Below are 12422 nucleotides of genomic sequence, written 5' to 3' on the forward strand. Positions count from 1 at the left end.
TATGGAGCTGTAGCTTAAAAATGCCACAACTAAGAATAATGACACAAACATCCATTTGTAGTATGAGATGGTGACTTGCCCTCCAGAAAATACACCAGTCACCTATACTGCATGAATCATTTTATGTGAACCATACAATTCACCACAAGTACTACCCATAAAAGACTTTTTTGATTGCTTTACTGTATAAATAATTGTGATAATTTCAATCCACATGATTGTCACTGATTTGTAGCCCTTTTTAGGTTGTGTTGGTTCCATTTTAAAAGAACAGTAGGGCCAAATATCTTTAGGTGATACTTCTTCTGTGGGTCACAGGAGTGCACTTTGTCCTGAACTCCTGTGAATCGTATTCAGCCGACGGCAGGCAAAAGTCTGCTGTCCGCTGACATCACTTAGCCAGTCCAGACTCTGAAGGGATCCACCCTGATGTCTGACTAGAAGGTGGCTTGGCCTTTCAGCACACTGCTGAGAGCCCGAGCCAGCCGCTCCTGCCCCCTTTACCAGTGCACTCCAGTGAGCGCTGAGGAGGCAGAGTAGAGAGTCGGACACTGACAGTCACCACTCTGTGCTCAATGAAGACAGAGAACTGAGTGATTAGCGGTCTTTAATCGCCCAGTTCTTAGAGGTGGCGGGTGACATTTACTTTTTGAAACTGAGATAAATATTTTCATTCAGATATTAAGTTATTATATAAGTTATTATGTGTTTTATACTTTATTTTAAAGGGATTGATTTATAGTAAGAGTACATTGAATGTTGTAAATGCTTCCACTGAACTTCACTGTTCCCCGCACAGAATGGTTCAGAATCCAACCACCCACACAGTCTCACCTCACTTACATTTTACTTTACTAGGGTCCTCCCAGGAATCTGGCCTCAACTTTAATGATACAGAAACCTTTGTCAACAGAGATGCTCATAACATTATGAAGCTCTGTATGGATAGAAACACTTATAACATCAGAAGCCTTTCTGCTATCCAGGGCTTTCACACAGTAGGAGTGGTGGATCAATTAGCTAAGTTGTTAAAGGGAAATAGGAAATAGCAAGGTCTGTTGTACACCACTAAAATGTATTCATGTCCTAGGCTGCAACAGGTCATGGAGGACATAACTCTTGGATCCCATCTAGTCATCAGGGTTTGGGGTTGGGGGAATTAGGGGAATTAGTAAATCCTATCATTACATTACTGACTTACATGCAGTCTTATCCTCCATTGACCACTTTCCCACTCTTCAGATTCTCACTGACAGCTGCTCTGAAACTATAATCCAGCTGATACTCTTTGAAAGCTTACCAGCACGGAATTCATTCCTAATAGTGTGCCACCATTTACAATAGATTTGAACATACCTAGTGTGCAGAATGTGTATGTGCATTTATCTGATATCTGGCTTACAGTCTGATTGCATATGGCTAGATGTGACCTACAACAAGTAGGTCCCTTGAAATAAAGTGGGCCAGGTACTATTTTTTCTGACTCTGACATCAAGGCATTTTACTTAATTTGTAACTTTACCTTTAGTGTGATTACACATATTTTGTAGGGCCCCAAGCCCCCATCTCAATCTTATACTCACCTTGATCCAGACATCAGCTGTTCAGCTCGTTGGCCACACACATCTGTTTGTCAAAATCTTTCCACCTGGGTCCTCACATGGTTTGCACACTCCCCATTGAACCATAAGTAGTTTGGACACGGAGCACAGAGTACAAACTCTCCATTGATTTCTACATAGTGTACAAGGTCTTCGATGAATTGTGCAAAACAAAGGGATGCCTATAAAACATCTCCGCTTTGCACCTATTAGAACAGTAGGTACAGAATAAGATGTCGGTACCAATCTGGTAAACTCATTTTAATAATACATCAGACATGACATTCAGTCACATCCAAAAATGTATATTCAAAATGATTGACCACTATATAATTTTATTTTGCTGTTGAAATGATACTTTTATTGAGTTTATAGTCAATCTAGTAAAGCACTTAATAGATATAACTCATTAAACACTATGTTAAGGTCACCACTATGCTTTCAGCAACTATATCTGAAGAAAAGTCAAGATTTAAGTATTAAAAAAAAAAAAAGAAAAAAACTACACACACTTTCTACTAGTAAATCAGCAGTTCTGTAGAGTAGTATTGCATATTGCAAATATGTGTATTATGTTTACAACATGAGTCCCACATAACATAAAGGTACAAACTCTGATCATTGAAAACCAAATGCCTTTAGCATGTTGCAAATGACAGCACACCAGCAAGTAAGTCTTGTGCTTAGTCTTGCCAATATATTGCCTACGTCACACTCTGAAGTATTCACCTCTGTAACTTTTAGAAATCCCGAAAAGTCTGCCACCACATTGCCGTGAGTCAGCATGGCGCCTTTAGGATTGCCTACAAACACAAGAAAAAGTTTCTCTGATAAAAGCAGTAAAAGTACATATCTATAAATATGTTTGCCTGTCTTTCCCTTTGTATTTGCATTGCTCGCACTCTGGGAAAGTTTAGTTACTATACAAGGCATAACCAACCCACAGGATAACCTTTCTTTTGGAAATAAACTTCATGTTTTTTCACATTTGTAGTGTTAGTGAAGATATGTGAATGTTACTAAAACAAAAATCATAATTGCATCAAGCAAAATAGGCAAAACCATGCATTGACTGGTAGTCACTTACCTGTAGTACCACTGGTAAAACATACAATAGACAAATCCTCAGGTTTTGGAGGCTGTAAAATAAGGATTATAATAAAAAATATTATTAAATCAGCTCAACATATAGCCAGAAGATTTAAAAGTGGAACTCCATGCAAAAAAGCTATATACACAACTAAAATACATATACATGAACTGGTATTTTTGCCAATGGATTTATAATTGTGCTAAGACAGTTTTGTGATACAGGCACTCCTGCAAGACAGCATAGCCAGATGGCTATCTAACTTTATCACAGATAAGCAATACAGCTTGGCCACCAACCTGCCCACTGCCTGTGACTTGCAATGACGGAGAAGCTCCATAATAATGAGGAAAAAATTGGAAAAACCCTAACCAGAGTAAAACTACTGGGGCTTTTTAGGCACCATACCAGCAATACTGCATACAAAAATTGTAAAAAGTCAACGCTTTATTAAACATCAATAAAAAACCATGGTTGTAGTACAAAGATTGAGCATCAAAACCGCTCTATTAGTAAAAACATTTAACCATTACATATTGTGACTATAAAGAGCGCCAAGCTTATTGTAAGTCGCTCCAAGAATTCCATAAATAATACATATGGACAACAGGTGTATATATAGCTCATATGAAGTTTCTTTTGGGTTTTCTCCAACAATTATCGCAGGACAAAAGCCTGCTTCCTCAGGAAGATTTAACATACATCTCTGAAATTGTAAACAGACCCATAATAAACAAACAGAGCACATAAAAAAGCAGAAACAAGAAACAACAATATATTTCAATTTACAGTGCCTTGAAAAAGTATTCATACCCCTTGAAATTTTCCACATTTTGTCATGTTACAACCAAAAACGTAAAAGTATTTTATTGGGATTTTATGTGAGAGACCAACACAAAGTGGCACATAATTGTGAAGTGGAAGGAAATTGATGAATGGTTTTCAACATTGTTTGCAAATAAATATATGAAAAGTGTGGCGTGCATTTGTATTCAGCCCCCCTGAGTCAATACTTTGTAGAAACAGCTTTCGCTGCAATTACAGCTGCAAGTCTTTTTGGGGATGTCTCTACCAGCTTTGCACATCTAGAGAGTGACATTTTTGCTCATTCATTCTGTTGATTCCAACCACGGGATTCTATTTCTTTAGATAAAAAAACGCAAAAACCTGTTAGAGTCTGCAAAAGACTTGAGACTGGGGTGGAGGTTCACCTTCCAGCAGGACAACGACCCTAAACATACAGATGTTCACATGTTCATTGATGTTTACAGACACTCTCCATCCAACCTGACAGAGCTTGAGCTATTTTACAAAGAAGAATGGGCAAACATTTGATATTCTAGATGTGCAAAGCTGGTAGAGACATACCCAAAAAGACATGCAGCTGTAATTGCAGTGAAAGGTGGTTCTACAAAGTATTGACTCGGGAGACTGAAAATAAATGCACACCACAGATATTTATTTGTAAAAAATTATGAAAACCATTTATTATTTTCCTTCCACTTCACAATTATGTGCCACTTTGTGTTGGTCTCTCACATAAAATCCCAATAAAATTAATTTAAGTTTTTGGTTGTAACATGACAAAATGTGGAAAATTTCAAGGGGTATGAATACTTTTTCAAGGCACTGTAAGCAGGACAGATCATGGAATACTGCCAAAATATCCTTCATGATAAAGGAGCCGACAACATCTAATGGAGACAACCGTGTCTTGGCTGAAAGCATGGATGATCCGATGGTAGCAGAGCGCCAGACCATTGCGGAATTATAAGCAGCAGACAACCCAGACGTGTGGCCACAGAACCAGGATCCACCCTTATCTAATGTCCACCATCTGTAATACTTACCCTTGTGAATGCATTCTTTACACTTTCTATTAAATGTCTATAATTTTTCTTACTACACTATGCAGGTTTCCTTCTCTACTATTTGTTTTTTTTTTATCTACCTGTGGTTCGGTTTTAAGTAGCATTACATAATTTCTTAAAGTAGAACTTAAAGTGCTACTAAACCCACAACAGTAAAATCAGTCTGTATATGCAGTAAAGCATGCTTGTTATACTTACTGTGGAACCAAAAGGGTTAATCCTCTGCATTGTGTAAAAATTTTCTTCTCTGCCCCTCCTCTTGTTGAAATGACCAGCTGATACAGACTGAATCTGTAGTCACATACACATGCTCAGTTTGGTGTGTATTGCTAGAGAGGTTTTTTTTTTTGTTTGCGTCAGAGAGTGCATGTGATCAGCACAGGGCCAATCAGCTCTGTCCAGTCAGAGGGTCAGGGAGTTTCACATCCTCCTAGAGCAGAAAGAAAACTCCTCCTACAAGCTTTAACCAGTGCTCTGTTGAAGTCACAAGACTGTTCTAACTGCTGATGAGAAAAGGTATTTAGCAGTTAATATTTACTAAAATAATTGTAATTCCATATTCTGTGTACTGTGATAGACCAGATATACTGAATGTAGGGTCTTGGGTTTAGTAACACTTTAAGGAAAAGTTTGATTTTTAGAGTAAGGGAGGGTTATATCTAGCCAGTTTTTTTTGTCATTTGTGTCCCATTGGGGAGATTTCCCTTCACTTCCCATAGCCAAAACAGGAAGTTAAAGGAAATCCCAGGTTATCACCAAAGTCACCAGAACTAGTGTCCCCACTGTAAAACATACTTATATTTACAGAAATTCTCCCAAAATAGAAGGGGGTGGGTCTCACCTTCAAAATGTACCACCAGATCAATTGCTCCTTATGTGAAATCTTTCCTGTGCTCCTCTTCCAGTGACAACCCTAAATCTTTTTATTTTTTAACATTTTCTGTTCAGGTGACAACCAGCACAGGAATCAAATAGGAGTTCCTTTCTTAATAGAGCCACACACAACAATAAAAATGGCAAAGGAAGAGGATGTGGAACGAAATCTCCACTTCACTGGTATATGTCCAAGTGTAGTTTTTTTTATATTCAGTATAAACAGTCTTGTTTCTGGGGCTTCAAGGGTTCCCCTTCATCAAGGCTAGAGTACAGTGGATTAGAGCAGTGGTGGTCAACTAGAAAACTATAGAAGACCTAAAGTGTGGCCCCAGGCTTTTCCAGAGGGCTGCATAATTTCAGCGTGTATTCATGTGTTGAGGTGCATTGCTTCGCGTTAGGAAGCCAATGCAAAATTAATGGGCTGTAATGCAGCTCGACACCCAAAATTTCAGAACTTTTGCATTTTGTACAAAATACCACAGCGCACATGAAAGAGAAGCTATAAGTAAAATAAGCCACATCATTGGTGTCAGTGGAAGTAATTGCAACACCTAGCAATAGTGTCAGTGGGTGCAGCTGCAAGAAACTCCCAGCACTTGAGTCAATGACTGTAATGATAACACCCATTGGCACGAATGGCAGTAGTACTAAACCCTTCTCCAACAATGGTGGTCAGAGGCAATGCTTTTATAATCCCCCTACCGCATGCATTGGTTCTCACTGGCAGCATTATTAAAACCCCCACATTGGTGTCTACTGGCGGCATTATTTAAACTTCCACCCCCCCCCCACTCCTTTTGGTGGCCAGTAGAAGTATTATGTAACATTTTCCCATTTCCTCACTTATCGGTAGTCCATGGCAGTTTTTGCATTAAGAAAACTCCACTCAAAGGGTATTCCAGCACTTGGCACCCCACTGCTGCTCTATAAAGTGCCCAACAGGTGGTGGACCCAGCCCAGGACATGCTGGGCCACACACAGAGATCCAACAGGCTGCATGCAGCCCAGGGGCCCCATGTTGAGTGCCAAGAGGTTAAAGTCTGGAATGAAATGTTGTCTTTGAATAATAAAAACATGCCTGTTGCCAGAACTGAAATACATTGGATGGTTTTACTGAATATAAATAAAACTACAGTCCCGTACATACGAATGGAGTGCCACTGCCCCCCCCCCCCCACTGCTTCTTTCTAGTTTACCAGTTCACTACAGACAGCTTTGCAGTCTCCTTAGGACCAGATAGCTGCCTACAGCCCCACATAAGCCATTAAAGCACTAACATGAACATGCTTAGCAGACACTCCTCCTTCCCTACCACAATCTAAGCAATAAAAAAACAAACTAGAAGTTCTAATCCTTCCCCATTCTACCCAGAACTAGAAAAGCCGTCTGAAATGTCAAGAAACAGTACAACGTCCTTATGATAATTTGTTTGTGTGTAATACAAAATCAAGCATATTGTATTTTGTGCACTATATGAATAAAATGGGGAACTCTTCACTCACAAATGGAGTTCTTCTGTTTTGCTTCCCACATTCCTAAAAAAAAAAAAAAAGAAAAAGGAGAACTTGTTTATATTAAATCTGCAGAATGAACACAGCTTTTACTAAGTGTTTTTCTCTGGTGAAGACAAGGATATTGTCTGGCCAAATGAAAAATGGGAATGCTAGAAGAGCACTTCCCTAACATCCACAACTGTTACAATATTACTGATAATTCCAACTAGATGACTAGCTGTTTAACAGTTAAATCTTTAATTGGTCAATAATATTTCTCTTTGATTTTTACATGTTGAAACTAATTTCCTAATCATTTTTTACAATTCATTTAAAACCTTTGGTTTTTATATAAACATTTCAAACATAGGTGCACCCATGGCAGGCTGCTATTCTTCCCATTGATGATGCTTCTCTCTTCTCTCCCCTTGGCACTTCTACCTTGTTTAAGTGATGCCAGCTTCTCTCATTTGGCTGCCACCTTGCAGGTTATTTTTTAGCAATTGCGTAGCAGCATTTTCCCACATCTGCCTAGTCACATGGGGGAAAGCTGTGTTAGCTTCTATTTAGGTGCATCTCATGTATGGCAATAGCCATTCCCCAACTGGGATTTTGTGCATGTGCCTTTTAAAGGAAGGCCATTGATCTCACCCGAGGCTATGGGTTCCCACAATATCCAAAAGGCCTCGGTTGCCTGGGTAATAAAATGTGGATTTAATACGTTGTACTGCCAGACACTTAAACTGGCCATAGATGGATTTCTTTTCTGCTCAACAGGGACTGGCCTATATTTGATCCATTTACGGGCAGGCTGGTTGTACGGAAGTTGATCCATTCATTGACATTAGTACAACCAGCCTGTTGGATTTTTTTTCATGCGATCACTGCCGGTTGCGATCATTGTGTCCTGCCGAAAAGGAAGGCACCCCGCCAGCAGAACACAATAGTGCTACGGGAGGGATTCCCCCCCATCAACACTGACTGTGTTGATGGAGGAATTGAGCAATTTTCTTTCCTTCCACCCATGGTGGGGCTGCTTTAAACTTTAAGAGCAAGAGCTTTATCATCCTGCAACTCCTAAGAGTTTACACAGCTGGCTGACAATCAGCTGGCTCACAAACCACCACTTACATTTTATACAAAGACACAAATACCTTTTAAATACATGTGCAAACAATTGTTATTTTTGATTGAAACAATAGCACGTTAGATAAAACACAAAACAGAGGGCAGCATTTTGCCTTTTAGGTCACAACCCAAACTTTAACAAATGTATTTGCATGTAGACATACACTATATTGCCAAAAGTATTGGGATGCCTGCCTTTACATACACATGAACTTTAATAGCATCCCAGTCTTAGTCCATAAGGTTCAGTGTTGACTTGGCCCACCCTTTACAGCTATACCAGCTTTAACTCTTCTGGGAAGGCTGTCCACAAGGTTTAGGAGTGTCTATGGGAATGTTTGACCATTTTTCCAGAAGTGCATTTGTGAGGTTAGGCACTGATGTCGGATGAGAAGGCCTGGCTAACAGTCTCCGCTCTAATTCATCCCAAAGTTGTTCTGTCGTCTTGAGTTCAGGACTCTGTGCAGGCCAGTCAAGTTCCTCCACCCAAAACGTGCTCATTCATGTCTTTATGGACCTTGCTTTGTACACTGGTGCGCAGTCATGTTGGAACAGGAATGGGCCATCCCCAAACTGTTCCCACAAAGTTGGGAGAATGAAATTAACCAAAATGTCTTGGTATGCTGACGCCTTAAGAATTCCCTTCACTGGAACTAAGGGGCCAAGCCCAACCCCTGAAAATCAACTCCACACCATAATCCCCCCTCCACCAAATTTTACACTTGGCACAATGCAGTCAGGCAAGTACTGTTCTCCTGGCGGCCGCTAAACCCAGACACATCCATCAGATTGCCAGAGAACACATCTCCACTGCTCTAGAGTCCAGTGGTGCTTTAAACCACTGCATCCGACACTTTGCATTGCACTTATGTAATGTAAGGCTTGGATGCAGCTGCTCGGCCATGGAAACCCATTCTATGAAGCTGTTTTTGCACTGTTGTTGTGCTAATCTGAAGGCCACACAAGGTTTAGAGATCTTTAGCTATTGACTCTGCAGACAGTTGGCAACTTCTGCGTACTGTGCGCCTCAGCATGCGCTGACCCTGCTCTGTCATTTTACGTGGCCTACCACTTCGTGGCTGAGTTGCTGTTGTTCCCAGTTGCTTCAACTTTGTTATAATTTCACTAACAGTTGACCGTGGAATGTTGCAAGGAAATTTCACAAATGGACTTATTGCACAGGTGGCACTATCACGGTACCACAATTGAATGCACTGATCTCCTGAGAGTGACCCATTCTTTCACAAATGTTTGTAGAAGCAGTCTGCATGCCTTGATGCTTGATTTTATACATCTGTGGCCATGGAGGTGACTGGAATACATGAATCCAATAATTTGGAGGGGTGTCCAAATTCTTTTGGCAATATAGTGTATATAAGGATTAGACATAAGAGGCAGAAATGTTACAGAGCACTGTTTCATATTAGAGCCTGCATGTCACAATCTGCACAGTGTGGGAGCAAGACTTGTTCACATGTTTATGGCCTCCCCCTTCTCTTCTCTATCATGTCAGTGCACAAACACATAGGAGACTTTGGAGACAGATGCAGAGCATCATCCCAGAGTTATACTGCATATGGAACTGTTCCTCTCTATGCCTGAATGGTTCAGCTGCACACAAAAGCCCCTCATGACATGAACAACAGGGAAGCATCAGGAAAAAGTGTACCATGCTGAGCTTTTTTCAAACTTTTCTCCATTCTCTACTCACTGGAGATAACTGACAAAATTTACAGACTGCATAGAAACATATAGCTCTTTAAGAAAGAACAATTCTATTTTACTAAAATGTGACACTAAAAAGCAGGAAAGAAGAACTTGTAAAATGCAAAAAAAAAAAAACATAGCAGTACTAGACAGTTAAAAAAAAAAAAGCTTGAAAAAAACAATAAGATAAAACAGAGATACTTTTGTTCTAGTACAGCATTAGAATACAGGAAAAAGATTTACAGCCATTTTACCTCCAGTTCACGCATGGTCTGAATGTATACAGAGCATTTTCTGCCTCTCTCTATTAACTCCGGATCTACAGGGTCCATGAGAACCACAGACTTCAGTCCTGGGGTCTCTCCTTTTTCAACGTGTTCTAAGAGAAGCCTGGCCTTTTCTGGTTTGTCACATATTACTGTGGAAATATCAGCTACCAAAAAATATTTGGTTAGATGTTGAATATTCTACATCTTTAAAAAATGAAAAAAATATGTACAGTTAGCCAACTCTGAATTTTTCTTTTTTTTGATCAGAAAGCAAACGTTGAGCATTTGTGATGGCTGTTTAGATTGAAAATGCAAAAAACATAAAGGCAAATATGGGATTTTTGCACTTTCTGTACATTTCTGTCCAAGAAGCACTTTCTATAACATCTACAACTATAACAGTACTCAAGATAAATTTGTATGGCTCAAATTGTATCGCATTCGCACCAAAAAGGTGCATGAGCCTTTTTTTCCATGCACCTGATTCGCATCACATAGGTGTTCACACCTATGCGTTGGAAATTCTGGCAATCACACTGCGTTTTGCAATCTGTTTCGGGGGGTCGCTAATTTAACATTGACAACTCACTAGATCGCATGGACACCATTGCGAATGCAATGCAGAGTGAAAAGCACAAGATTCTCTGTGTTTCCTGCACTACACTAGTGTAAACCAGGTCTAAATGCACAAAATATACCTGGATACTAATATTTATAGATCATAGGTCATTAGAGGTAGTTGATCCAGGGTATATCTGGTTGCCTTCTGGGGGAAATCAGGAAGGAATTTATTTTATCCCCCAATGGAGAAAGTTGGACCATGCCTTATAGGGTATATTTTTGCCTTTCACTGGGTGTAGGATTTTGTATATGGAGGTTTTCTATTAATGTATTCTTTTTTTCTTTTTCTATAGGTTGAACTAGAAGGGCTTGTGTCTAATGTAACGGTGGGGGACTGGATCGGAGACCTTTAAGTAAAAATTAAACTGCAGCAGAAAAAGATCAGGTTCCCTCCTTGCCAGATAGGAACAGAATGAACAAAAAGTACAAGCATCATTATATGCAACACACTGCATCACAACACACAGTAGTGTTACTGTGCAATGCAGAAGTGTTGGGGTGCCATTTAAAATGAATAGCACTGCATTGCAGCAATGCGCATAAAATGCATTACTATGCTGTATGAATAGGCCCTAAATTCATATTTGAATTCTCTGGGTTACTACATTTTGTGCATTGCTACTCTTCTTTGCATTCCTTTACTGAATATATAGAAGGAAGAGGCAAATAGTGATCCTTACATAGTTTATTCCTTACAACACTGCAAGGGGAAAATCATGACATACCTCCCCCCTAATTTCTATGATGTGTCTTGCTCTCCAGTTTTATCTTTGCAGCTTTTAATTTCAACCTTCCACTCAGAGAAGATCTATTTCTGGATTATTCCAAAATAAACCAGTGAAGAGCGAGAACACGTAGCTCAAAACCACTTTTTACTGGTAGGCAATTCAGAATTAGCTGTAAGGTGGCTTACTCTGTGTCCAGTAGATCCACCATAAAAAGAATATGTGTATTTATAAATAGCAAAAAGATAAAGCTTCATAATCTGGATTCATCAGAAATAGCTGATTTATGCTGCCCAATAATGACTTTAGAAGTGATACACAACTTTAGTTATTTTATTATCAGATGTAATATACTGGATATGTATACATGTTGTATATACTTACCCATGTTAATAATATAACGAATTGCGCCATGACCCAGAGTGTCGTACAATGGAACAACCACCATGGAGTATGTGTAGCAGGCGAGTTCAGAGATGATCCACTGCAGAGACAAACATATCTCTCTGTTCCAGGCCACACTATGACATTTTCATAATATACAGATATGCACCATACTTTATAATACCTCTGGGCGGTTCTGGGCAAAAACCCCAATGAACTGATCTGTTGAAGCCTTGCATCCCTGATAAAGTAATCCCGATCCTAACCATTCTGCTCTGTTTGACACCTGTCAAGAATTCAGAAAAATAGAGTCAACATGGTTAACAAGAGCCTACATTTCCACTGACTGAAACAATGCCATTTATATTTCTATCATACAGATTTTCTTTCTGGGAAAAAAAGAATAATTAAAATTACATTGTTTACAATGGTGCTCATTTTCATTCAATGTAACTCAGCACAGCACAGTTTTGAAAAATATTCCTGTACTATTTTGGTGCGATTCCAGCACAATTCTGGTGCCGCAGAATATGCAAAACCACTTCAAAGTAGCAGTGTGAACCTAGCCTTACTGCCACTGATGTTTTCTGCTGTGTCTAAAGCAGTGTCAAACCCAAAAGCAAACATTTATTATATTGCAGCTTATCAATTCTTAGA

At 39.4% G+C, this 12422-nt stretch overlaps 1 protein-coding gene across 8 annotated transcripts in view; it reads right to left on the reverse strand.

The window, feature by feature from the left end:
• Positions 1-12422, reverse strand: part of ACSL6 (acyl-CoA synthetase long chain family member 6) — a 265006-nt gene that overhangs the window by 60859 nt on the left and 191725 nt on the right. For all 8 annotated transcript variants that reach the window (XM_089694072.1, XM_089694068.1, XM_089694067.1 and 5 more), the window contains 6 exons: positions 11950-12051; positions 11766-11865; positions 10021-10199; positions 6941-6973; positions 2689-2740; positions 2331-2404 (listed from right to left, as the gene is read on the reverse strand). In XM_089694072.1, the coding sequence (XP_089550198.1) occupies positions 2331-2404; positions 2689-2740; positions 6941-6973; positions 10021-10199; positions 11766-11865; positions 11950-12051 (540 nt within the window). The remainder of the gene's footprint in view (positions 1-2330; positions 2405-2688; positions 2741-6940; positions 6974-10020; positions 10200-11765; positions 11866-11949; positions 12052-12422) is intronic.

The sequence above is a fragment of the Staurois parvus genome, unplaced genomic scaffold, assembly GCF_062004578.1.
Source record: "Staurois parvus isolate SC_StPar_1 unplaced genomic scaffold, SC_StPar_1.0 ptg000648l, whole genome shotgun sequence".
NCBI lineage: Eukaryota > Metazoa > Chordata > Amphibia > Anura > Ranidae > Staurois > Staurois parvus.